Raw genomic sequence first — 13362 nt, forward strand, 5'->3', positions numbered from 1 at the left:
CCACAGCCTAATAAGAGAAGCTTTCTTTCTTGTCTTTTTTATGGCCAGAAATCATTGTGCACATTTTTAATAGCTCTACCGGCCGGTGGTATTGTTTAAATTGTATTGTTGTGTATATTATATATAATTTTTTAATAAATTTATATCTTTTTGATTACTAATTAGTGTGGTCCATTAGCGCCGTTTACTTGGTGTGTTTGTACTACCCTGGCCTGTACCAGCTTAGTCACACAGCAGCAGGCACAAAACTAACAGTAAAGGATTATTATTATTAAGGAATTTAAGTCAGTAACCCTTATTGTCCCAAAAAACTAGATTGATTATTTTGCATCACCGATTATTTTGCACACCGGAGTGCACACAAGTGAGGTGAGAATTGTAGTACCCTGTCCCACCTAACAGTCACACAGTAGCAGACACTGAAAAATTGAAAAGGATTATTATTAAGGAATTTAAGTCAGTAACCCTTATTGTCCCCCAAAAATATTTTGCAGCACCCATTATTTTGCAGCACTGGTGTGCACACAGGTGAGGTGAGACTTGTAGTACCCTGTTCTAGCTAACAGTCACACAGCAGCAGAGCAGCAGACACAGAAAAAATAATAATTTAAAGGGATATAATATTAATCTATGAGGCACAGGCACAGATTACAGGTTAAATTTACTACAAAATGTCACAGGCACAGACTGTTATACTAGTACTAGTAGTGTCACAGACAGTCACAGGACTGGACTACAGAAGAAGTGTACTGTACAGTATACTGAGTGACTGTGTATGTGCCACCTAGTAGTTCAAAGTTACTAGTTAGTGGTAGGGCCTGGAGGACAGGTAAATCAATCTATATGAGGCACAGGCACAGATTACAGGGATAAATATATAATATTCAGCAAAGGCTCTGTCAGTGTACCACCACACTACGGGCCTTATTCTAGTTCACTCTTTCTGACAAAATCCTTCTTAGATGGACAAAACCATGTGCACTGCAGGGGGGCAGATGTAACGTGTGCAGAGAGAGTTTTATTTGGGTGAGTTATTTTGTTTCTGTGCAGGGAAAATACGGACTGCTTTATTTTTACATTGCAATATAGCTCTCACTTTAAAGTAAAACTCCACCCAAATCTAACTCTCTCTGCACATGTTACATCTGCCCCACCTGCAGTGCACATGGTTTTGTCCATCTAAGAAGGATTTTGTCAGAAAGAGTGAACTAGAATAACCCCCTACATAACACTAAAACAGTCAGACTCAGCAGTGTAGTAGTTAAAACTACTACACCACGTAGGTTGCACAGTGGGGCGGGAGAGTGATCACGCGGGCGGGCACCAGGGAAGACAGCCAGATGTGCACACTGTTCAATCTCCTAGACTGGAGTGAACATGGTGCCCACCCAGCCGTCCTTATAGAGTGACAGTGTCCGGATCTCGCGAGATCCAACAGTCGGATCTCGCAAGCAACGGAAAGGCGGAAAACCCAAACAGGCTCGTGAACGCGTTCGGATAGGGGGGTGATAACGGGTGTCTGGATATTGTAGATGTGTTTATCTATGTAAAAATGTTTTATATGTAGGATTGACGTGAGTTAGGCCAGTGCTCATGAGCATGGACTCACTGGGAAGGGGCAACCAAAAATAAAGGGGCACTAATTGGGGTAGTAATGGTTACAAAGGTAGAAGAGTTCGGAGGCTTTTTAGGTATTGTTATATTGTCTGCATGTGATTGCAATTATGGCAAACTCCTTTACTATTTGGTCTACTTTAAAATACCCATGGCCCGATAGTGTGAAGCAGATCTGCGAGGGGAACATACAGTATGTGTGAGCCCACTGCTCTTGGTAAGCTCAATGAGAAGATAGGCTATGCCAAGTGGTGTGTTACTCACTTCTGCATCATCTTTCATGTGTCTGAGTTGTTTGAATGTATAAATACAATGATTTGTATTAATTTCAACCTTTGAATTTTCACATTTCCACAGAAACTCAGAAATTGGGTATAACTAATTTGGAGGCTACAATTAAAAAAACATCATTTTTGTCTTTAAACAGGAAAGGCCTGAAAAGCCACTCCCACCTGCTCCAACAGAATTTGCACCTTCTTTAGGAACCTACAAAGTAGTAGCAATCTATGATTTCACACCAATTAATGCACAGGACCTGCCATTACACAAAGGGGAAGAGTATCTGTTATTCGATGAGGGAAGTGGTCAGCCCTGGCTAAGAGCAAGAGACAAAAACGGGTAAGATGAAATATTTTGAAATGTGTTATAGGACCTATTTATCCCCCCACAGACAGTTTAGAAGGGGCTTATCTGAATTCTATACTTTCCTTAGATGTGCTAAGGATGACACTGACTACCCTGATCAAGTATGTGCCATTAACCCTAGAGGGGGGGGGGGGGTGTCAGAGTACCTGGAAACCCCCCTGCATGCTGATCCATTGGTGCAGCCGGTTGATTTTTTTTTTTGCCTGGCTGCTTGTCTAGTAGGGGGAGCTGTAGCGTGCAAGGGGTTTTGGGGCTTTGAAGCTGGCCGGGTCAGCACCATGAAGGTGTGTGTATGACTTGCATGCCCGGGGGGGGGGGGGGGGGGGAGAGGAGATATAAATTGTTTATTTGCATTAAATGATGGTGTTTTATTATATTTTAAAAGAGGTGTGTGGATTACATCGTGTCTGTGTGTGTCTGTGATGTGTGCTATGTATGTACCGTAGTTGCGTGTGTGTGTTTATGACATATATATGTGAATATGTATATATATATATATATATATATATATATATGTACTTAAAGCAAGCTGCACACTTAAATGAGCATCTTTTGGAGTGCCCAGGCCACATAAAGGTAAATGTAAGAAAAGCAAGAAGCCAGCATATATATATATATATATATATATATATATATATATATATATATATATATACAGTATATATATATATATATATATAGCAGGCTTCAGCGTGGCACTCCAGACAGTAGTAAAAGAATTTTCAGATGGACACAAACTGTAGTCAACGTTTCATTTCTTTTATCAGAAATTTCATCAGGATACAATAACAGTGAATAACATACCTTATATACCCCACACACTCAATGCCAAATAGGTATATATATATAAGAGCAGGTTGTACCGAAATACGGTCAGCGGCACTCACAGGTTTTGTTAGAGCTCAGAAATAACCGCACACCACATGGGCTAGCAGTTCTAACGTTTCGGCAATTTAATGCCTTTTTCAAAGACACAGATACAAAGAAATGTACTCACTTATATAAAAGAAAAGATCACCGTGCAGCGTCCATCACGCCCGGCGGGTCTCACAACGGTCTGTGCGCTCCATCAGTCACGCTGCCCGGGTTGGTCACCATGGAAACCCTTGGCGTCCCGGCACCTCTCTGAGCGTCGCCTGTTGGTGAGGCTGACACCTCCGCTGGCATATCCCACTGCTGCCGTTACCAGAGCTCGGCAATGGACACTGTGAAAAAATATACAAATACATATAGGTACTTGTGGACAATCACTGCACCCACGATGTGCATCGTATGGTAAAAAATCGCATCGCATGCGATCGCATGCGATTTTTAACAGAAATACATCCAAATGCATTGAAATTTGTATCAAACATGTTCAATGGCCCCCAAATGTCATTTTTCAGGCTGTACCACCCCCACTATCAACGCGAACCTGAAGCGTGGCAAGCGCAGCGAGCCCGCGAGGGGCGGCGGTACGCGTCTTACGACCTTTTCATACCCCCACTATCCACGTCGGCGTGGACTTGAGAATAGAAAGTGTGGCGAGCGCAGCGAGCCACCAAGCCCGAAACGTGGCGAGGGGACACGGATACCTTCACAGGTATCCGCGTCCCCTCGCGGACTTCACAGGTGTCCGCGTCCCCTCGCAGGTCTCCCCGTCCCGTTCGCCACACTTTCTATTCTCAACTCCACACCGACGTGGATAGTGGGGGTATGAAAAGGTCGTAGGACACGTAACGCCGCCCCTCGCGGGCTCGCTGCACTCGCCATGCTTCTGGTTGATAGTGGGGGTGGTACAGCCTGAAAAATGACATTTGGGGGCCATTGAACATGTTTGATACAAATTTCAATGCATTTGGATGCATTTCTGTTAAAAATGCCTAAAAACTGCAAAAATCGTATCCAATCGCATGCCACTACATATGGCATGCGATGGCATGCGATAGGAGCCGTGATAATCCACAAGTACCTACATATAGTATATATTATTTATATATATATTAATAGTACATATATATATATATATATAAATAAATAAATAAATAAATAAATAAATGTAGACAGTAGATGGGCGGCACCACTGTACTATTCCTTATTCACAAAATAGAAAACAATCTTGCCCTATTCTTAGAGGGTGTAAGCCAATCTTTAAATAAATAGTAAGGGTAAGTTACTCAAATTCAAAATGTAGGCAGTGGATAAAGATGCGGCAGCAGATTGTTTTTATACCACAGGTAAATTGACAACAAATATAATATAAAGTAGTAGGGACAGATGCAATAAATTAATATCTAAGAACAAATTTATTAAATGACAAAAAAAAATTGTTGATAAAAACAAGTAAATAAAAGTACAAGGATAGCAAATGCTTATCTTACTTTGGCAGGTGACTAGGATCACCCAATGCGTCTGGTTGACTTTATCAAGGGGTGCAAGCTATAAATGACCAGGCAGGTATTTATACCTGTGTACCCATATCACTGATCATCAATCTGGCAATTAATGCTTATAACAATGCATATACATGGTAGGTGTTAAACAGACATATTGCCAAAGCAAGTATAATATTTTGAACTATGGGCTACAAAGTAAACAATTAAAAAACTGGAAAAACAGGTAAATAAGCATAAAAGTCTTTAAATGTGTGGTGTTCTGGCAAGAATTGTCAACACTAGTAAAGATGATCTACTCGTCTACAAAGAAAAGAAAGATAAGAGAGATTAAGTGGCCTTCATAACTATGTTTAGTCAGCATGAAGCAAATATTAAAAAGTCTCTTATACTGCTTTCACATTGCAGAAATGGGTAATGACACTGTATTCTTAAATGGGACTTTAAAACGGGTCTGAGCCTTGAGACCTTTCACATTGCAGGTGAAAACCGTTTTAAAAATCATTTAATACCATTCAAACATTCAACCCGTTTAACCCCCAAGGGACACGTTTAAAGCCATTGAAATAGAGCTGTTCAAACTGCCAAAAAAACGGCTTTAAAACGTGTAGGACTCTGCTTTTTAACCGTGTTGAAATACCGGTTAACTTTAACCGGTAAATCAACTCTGGCACTTTCACATTGCAGTCTTAAACGTTTTAAAATGGAAAAAAAACGGCAATATACCGTTTAAAAAGTGCAATGTGAAAGGGGTATAAATGACCATTGTAATATACTACTAATGGACCCCATGCATGCCCTGTGTGTATGTATGGTATGTGTGCGTGCATGCCCTGTGCATTTGTATGGTATGTGGCCCTTATTCAGATCTGATCGCAGTACAAATTTGTTCTCAAAATGGATAAAACCATGAGCACTGCAGGTGGGGCAGATGTAACATGTGCAGAGAGAGTTAGATTTGGGTGGGATGTGTTGAAACTGAAATCTAAATTGCAGTATAAAAATAATGCAGACAGAATTTACCCTGCACAGAAACAAAATAACTCACACAAATCTAACTCTATCTATACATGTTACATCTGCCCCACCTGCAGTGCACATGGTTTTGCCCATTTTGAGAACAAATTTGTACTGCGATCAGATCTGAATAAGGGCCTGTGTGCGTGCATGTCCTGTGTGTATGTATGGTATGTGTGCGTGAATACCCTGTGTGTATGTATGGTATGTGTGCATGTATGTCCTGTGTGTATGTAGGGTATGTGTGCATGTATGGTACAGTATGTGTGCATGCATGACCTGTGTGTATGTAAGGTATGTGTGCGTGCATGACCTCTGTGTATGTAGGGTATGTGTGTGTGCACGCCCTGTGTGTGTGTGTGTGTGTGTGTGTGTATGTATGGTATGTGTGCATGCATGCCCTGTGTGTATGTATAGTATGTGTGCATGTATGCCCTGTGTATGTAGGGTATGTGTGCGTGCATGTCCTGTATGTATATGTATGATATGTGTGCGTGCATGCCCTGTGTGTATGTATAGTATGTGTGCATGTATGTCCTTTGTGTATGCAGGGTATGTGTGCGCGCATGTCCTGTGTGTATATGTATGATATGTGTGCGTGCATGACCTGTGTGTATGTATGGTATGTGTGCATGCATGATCTGTGTGTATATGTATGGTATTTAATTTCGGATGGGTACTTATGTATTTGCTGGGCGCCCACTAAGCAAAAAGCTTAGTGGGCGATTCTGCGTAAGAAAATTGCATCGCATTGCATGCGATTTTTGCATGCGATGCGATTTTCCTATGTAATTTATTCACTGTCCTTGGGTGGTGCGATGAGATTGCATCGCATCGGTTTGCAACGCACTTAAAATCGCATAGGGTGCGATGCCATTTAATGTACTATACACTTGTATGACATACAATGGGATTTAGGCACCCCCCCACACTATCCACGCCACCCCTAGCGTGGCGAGCACAGCGAGCCCTGTGAGGGGCATGGAGCTGATCTTATATAGTGTGGCGAGTGCAGCGAGCCACCGAGCCCGAAGCATGGCGAGAGTAGCGAGCCCCACGAGGCGACGCGGAATACATGTAACGTAATCTGCGGCCGCTCGCCATGCTTCGGGCTCGGTGGCTCGCTGCGCTCGCCACACTATCTAAAGTCAATCTCATCGCACCACTCAAGGCCAGAGAGCAGTGAATAAATGACATAGGAAATTCGCATTGCATGCAAAAATCGCACTGCATGCAAAAATCGCATGCGATGCGATTCGATTTTCTTACGCAGAATCGCCCACTAAGCGATTTGCTTAGTGGGCGCCCAGCAAATACATAAGTACCCATCCGGGATGAAATGGTATGCTCTTCCAAAACCTCTAACCCTCTTTCTTCCCCAACTGAACCCTCTGGCATTTTCTCTTCATTTGAGCTCACAAATAAAAAGGAAGTTTCCACACTCTTGTTATCCTCCTACTCTACTACCTCTCCTCTTGATCCTATACTCCTATACATTAAAACTCTTTCTCCTGTTCTTATCCCAACCTTAACTAAAATCTGCAATCTCTCTCTTGCTACTGGTACTTTTCCGTCTTTGCTCAAACATGCAGTGATTATTCCCATTCTGAAAAAACACAATTCTGACCCTAACTCTCTCTCTAACTATCGTCCTATCTCTCAACTCCCATGCCTCTAAAAGCTACTGGAGAGACTTGTGTACTCTCGCCTCACACACTTTCTTAACTCTCACAACCTTCATACCTGCTTCAGTCAGGCTTTCGTTCCCAACACTCCACTGAGACCGCACTGACTAAAGTGGTGAATGATCTGGTAACTGCCAAGTCTAAAGGCCATTACTCACTACTTATTCTTCTATATCTTTCTGCTGCGTTTGACACTGTTGATCATACTCTTCTCATACAAAAACTGCACTTCCTAGGTCTTCATGATACAGCCCTTTCCTGGTTCACATCTTACCTATCTGATCGCTCTTTCAGTGTTCGCTTCTATGATTCTACTTCCTCTTCACTACCTCTGTCAGTCGGAGTTCCACAAGGCTCAGTCTTAGGTCCTCTGCTTTTCTCAATCTATACCTCATCTCTTGGCAAACTGATCAGCTCTTTCGGATTTCAGTATCATTTATATATGGATGATACTCAAATCTATCTATCAACCCCAGAGTTGTCACCAGTGGTTTTGGGCCGAGTCTCTGAATGCCTCTCTGCCATCTTATCTTGGATGTCTTCTCGCCACCTCAAACTCAATATTTCCAAAACGGAATTAATTATATTCCCACCAGCTAAGAACAGTTACCATCCTGATATCTCCATCACTGTTGACAACTCGACAATCTACCCTATACCACAAGCTCGTTGCCTAGGGGTCATCCTCGACTCTGAACTGTCACCAAATCATGTTTGTGAGACTTTGTGAGTGTGAGCAGGTCCATATAATGTCATGATGCCACATGTTAGTTGAGCAATGCTCAGGACATCTTTATAAGGCCCCTTAGAACCTGCTGGGCCCTAGACATCACCTAGGTTGCCTTGTGGAAAATCCACCTCTGGTAGTTTGGGGGGGGGGTGGTGGCCTGAACAGAGCTTTGTGGGGTGCACTCCAATGGCCGCCAGTGGCACCACAGAGGTGAAGAACAGTGTTAGATTTGTATATATTTACACAGTTTCTGTTTGTTGTTAATGGTTATATGTTTCATTGTTTACAGACAGGAAGGGTATATACCTGGCAATTATGTGACAGAGGCTCAGGATCCACTGGAAATATACGAGTAAGTACATATAATTAAGAAATAAAATAACTTTCAGCCTAGAGGTCAGATACATTACCGGGCCTGGCTTTTATACCAGCAAAAACAATAAAAAAAGTGGGTGTGGTAATGTTGAATACCTCCCAACTGTCCCGATTACAGCACTGGGGTGGCAGTCCTACCATATGTAACCCTCACACAACAACTGCTTTCCCTCATCCCTGGACCCTGCCCCACTCCCAAGCACTCTCACTCACTTGTTCAAGGTTCCTAGTAACACAGAGGAGGGCAGTAGAAGCAAAGTGGGGGTATGAGCCTGTTGTATGCACTCTTTATGAATTGTTTGGTTCTCATAGGTGTGCGCACATTGAGTGTTAGGGGTGCACAGGCACCCCCTAATGCTGTGCACGCCCTTATGAACACCTCCCTGCCGCTAGCAATACCATCAATACCTTTTACTAGACTTTTGCTTTTTAGAACTGTATTCCATTAAAAGAAGAAGCACCTATCAATTAATTATGTGTATTTTGCATTGGTAATTGTACTAGACAACTGGCATATCACTACATACCTGCATCATCCATATTATGTTTCTGACTTTTTTTGCATGTTACACAGAGTAATTAAAAGATTAAAATTTAAGTAGGCAGGAAATTATGGTGTGGCTGAGAGACGTTTTATATTGTAGCGAGTGCCAATAGATGATGGTAGAAACCAGTGGGTGGTGTTAGACATGCCCAATAGGCACACCCCCTTGACGGTGCACCCCCTAATAAAATGTGCTGTGCACGCCTATGTTGGTTCTTACAGGGACCCACATGCAAATAGAATTAAGGTTCTCACCAGTTCGCATCTACATATGTGGTTATACCCCTCCGACAGCACATATTCCAACATGTACTTTGTAGATACTGATGGTATATTTTATTTTAAATTCCTTATTACATAGTATCCAGAAATTTGTTCATATATTATATTTTTGCCAATTATAGGCACAAGTGATGCCCTGTTCTTTTACCATATATTGTCAACAATGCAGCCATGATAACTTGTGAGTAACTATCCATTAACTATCTATTATTGCAAATCAATCACAGCAGTGGCTGATACACCCTTTGCATTCCGTGTCTCATTTGACGCACTCATATTATATTGTGCGTCAAATGAGGATCACATAGACTAGGTAAAAGTTCAAAACAGCACCTTTATTTCTTTTGCAGGGGGCGTGGCCTTTGAAAAGGGGGCGTGGCCTCGTGGGATGACGCATCCTCCGACCGTGCACCCATTTTCCGCTGCTCTGTGGCGCTGAATAGACACTGTGCGCACAGCATCTATTCTTGTCAGGCTGGGGAGACTCCCAACTGCCCCCACCGTCACCGCAGGTGGGGCACGGGAACGTCCCCGAATACCGGGATGTTCCCGCGGTAAGCGAGACAGTTGGGAGGTATGTATATATACCTGAAATTATCCAGAGAATTTGACATAGCGGTGTCAGTGTTTAGATAAAGGGTCAGACATCAAAGTAGATATGTAGGTCTATCCAATTATAAATCATACATTTGGTGATCATAATTATAAATCATACATCTTTACTTTTTCTGTACCTCTCAGTAGCAGATAAATAGATGGTTATTTATATATTTGTTAATACAGCATCCCATCACCTGTGCAGTGTTTCTCTCTGTGCAGCAAACCTGCCACTGAGAACTCATTTATCTGGCAAGCCTTCAACCATTTGCTTTTTTGTGTGGGCTTGATAATAGGGGTTATTCAGTAATGATTTCAAAAGAACAATCCTGGGCAAAACCATGGTGCACTCCAGGTGTGGCAAATGTAACATGTCACAAAGACTTAGATTTGGGCAGAGGCAAAACTCCAGGAGGCAATGGAGTCATTTTGCCCCCAGGCTCTTGGGTTGAAGGGGGCAATGAATTAATTATCCCCTGCTGATGTAAAGGAGCGCCTGTCGGGGGGGGGGGGGGGGGAGTTCCGAGAACCTGGACTTCCCCCCCCCCCCCCCCCCATGCTTGCCAATCCATCGGAGCATTTGAACATGGAGCACCGCAGATATCTGAGTCGTGGCTGCAGGGCTGTCTGAGGGAGATGCAGCATGCAAGCTCCTCTCAGGCATTTCCCATACCATGGGGTTTAGCGACAGAGCTGGCCAGAGGCAGTGAATGTCTCCTAACTGACTACAGGTTATATGTAGCATGTCTGGGGCTGGCGGCGGGTAACACATACATAGTAACAAAGTAATTAAGTTTGAAAAAAGATGTTAGTCCATCAAGTTCAACCTATGTAACTTGTAACTTCTGAGTTAAGTCATACTGTATCTATAGGATTCCCTTAGTGGCCAAAAATTTAACCAGTATTGATTTAAATTCATTAACAGTAGTTGCTGTAACCACCCCCACCGGCAATGAGTTCCAGAATTTTACTGCTCTAATGGTGAAAAATCCTCTTCTTAATTCAGTACGGAATTTATTTTCCTCAAGCCTCAGTACATGCCCGCGTGTCATAAGTATAGGCCTGTTAGTGAACAAATCATCTCCCAGTTCCATATGATTCCCAATCGTGTATTTGAACATACTAATCACATCACCTCTAAACCTCAGTTTCTCCAGTGAAAACATATTCAGCCTGGTTAACCTATCTTTGTATTCTAGTGTAATCCACAAAAAAATCCTAGTGTGCGCAAGAACACATGGCCAATAAAGTTGATTCTATTCTATTTGAGACCTTTTTACTAGCTTAGTCATCCTTCTCTGTACCTGTTCCAATTCATTTATGTCCTTTTTAACCCCTTCCCGACATTTGACGTATATTTACGTCATGGCCGGGATGTACTTCCCGACACATGGCATAAATGTACGTCATGGCTTTAAACTGTCCCCGCGTCTATAGACGCGGTGACAGTTTAAACATGTCTGCTGTCCCTGACAGCAGACATGTCCCTGCATTCCCAGGGGGGGCTGCGATGCCGCCCCCCCATCGGCGATCGCTGTGATTGGCTGTTCAGTGTGAACAGCCATTCACAGCGTTTTCCTGTGTACCGGCGAATAACGTTCGCCGGTGACACAGGGATCGGTGGTGATTGGTGCTGTAAAGTACAGCACCAATCACCACGGGGTGTAAGGGTGACACTGGTCTCACCCCACCCGCCCCCAAAGGCCGTGATTGGTTCGTCAGACCGACGAACCAATCACAGCCATGGAGGGTGATTTAAACTAACGGTGACTGCACTGCAGACGCCATTCCGGTCTGGAATTGCGTGCAGTGCGGTCACCGTGCCTATCTGCCGCGATATACTGACCTGATCCTTGCAAATACTTACCTGATCACTGCTTGTAGCGTTCCTGGATCTTGTTACTTCTTGTGACTTCCTGTGTTGTGCTGTGCTGTGTTGTGCTGCTGCAGTGTGATAGATTTATAGATAGAGAGATAGAGAGAGAGAGATAGAGAGATAGAGAGAGCTAGTGACAGAGAGTGCTATATTTTGTGCTGCTGCAGTGTGATAGAGTTATAGATAGAGAGATAGAGAGAGATAGAGAGAGATAGAGAGATAGTGACAGATTGTGCTATATATTTTTTATATATATATACAGCTGTACTGCGTGTGCAACTGACTGCTGCCCCCCCCTTTTGTGCTGATCAGTATAAATTAACTGATCAGCAACTTTTTGGGGGCGCAGGTTTTTTTTTTTATATATATACCTGTCAGTGCTGCTGCTGCAGTGTCATAGAGTGATAGATAGTGAGAGATAGAGAGATAGTGATAGAAAGTGCTATATTTTGTGTCTGCTGCCCCCCTTTTGTGCACCCCCAGCAACTTTTTGGGGGTGCAGGGGTTATTTTTTATATATATAACTGTCAGTGCTGCTGCTGCAGTGTCATAGAGTGATAGATAGAGAGAGATAGAGAGAGATAGTGACAGAGAGTGATAGAGAGTGCTATATTTTGTGTCTGCTGCCCCCCTTTTGTGCACCCCCAGCAACTTTTTGGGGGTGCAGGGGTTATTTTTTATATATATAACTGTCAGTGCTGCTGCTGCAGTGTCATAGAGTGATAGATAGAGAGAGATAGATAGAGAGAGATAGAGAGAGATAGTGACAGAGAGTGATAGAGAGTGCTATATTTTGTGTCTGCTGCCCCCCCCCTTTTGTGCTGATCACTATATCTGAGGTGATCAGCAACTTTTTGGGGGTGCAGAGGTTTTTTTTTTTATATATACCTGTCAGTTGCTGCCAGTTGCACTGTCAGTTGCACCAAAGGTTGTGCACCTGCTGCCCCTCACTGGTAATCAGTGTCGCATCACTGATCACCTTTTTTTTTTTTTTTGAGGGTGCTGTGGGGTCTTTTTTTAATTTTTTTTTTTTTTTTGATCAAATTCCTGTTGCCTTTGAGCGCTGTTCAGTGACGGACGTTACTGACCAACATCTGTGCTCAATTTTTGGCGCAGGACCTTTTTTTTTTTTTTTTTTTTTCTGCACTACATACACACTACACACTACATACTACATTGAAATAAAGTTTGTACCCCCCCTACACTATACACGTGTTGAAACATTTCACTACCAGAAACACAAAAATTAAAAATGGCATCCCAAATGTCATCCCAAATGTCATCCCAGTCATCCAGAAGAATGTATTCAGCGGAGGAGGCATATGCCATGCTTGCCTCTGACTCTGACACAGCCAGTGAGGCAAGCGGGGAATTTGAAGGATTCATCTTAAGCTCCTCTTCCTCCTCTAGTGATGAGGGACCCCCTCAAAGACGCCCCCGTAGAGCAGCTGAGACCCCCCCCCAATAATTGATCTTGTATGGACCCCACCACCAGACAATTTTGAGCCCCAGGTTCCTGAGTTTTTGGCCATCCCAGGAATCCAATTTGATTCCACAGGTCTCAGAGAAATTGACTTTTTCAAATTATTTTTCTCTGATGATTTTATAAATTTAATGGTGGACCA

General features: G+C 43.0%; 1 protein-coding gene across 1 annotated transcript in view; it reads left to right on the top strand.

The window, feature by feature from the left end:
* BTK (Bruton tyrosine kinase) overlaps window positions 1-13362 on the top strand; it is a 180160-nt gene that overhangs the window by 92993 nt on the left and 73805 nt on the right. The window contains exons 8-9 of the mRNA XM_083159033.1: window positions 2042-2232; window positions 8353-8415. Coding sequence (XP_083015159.1) covers window positions 2042-2232; window positions 8353-8415 — 254 coding nt within the window. The remainder of the gene's footprint in view (window positions 1-2041; window positions 2233-8352; window positions 8416-13362) is intronic.

The sequence above is a fragment of the Crinia signifera genome, chromosome 9, assembly GCF_055691185.1.
Source record: "Crinia signifera chromosome 9, ASM5569118v1, whole genome shotgun sequence".
Lineage (NCBI taxonomy): Eukaryota > Metazoa > Chordata > Amphibia > Anura > Myobatrachidae > Crinia > Crinia signifera.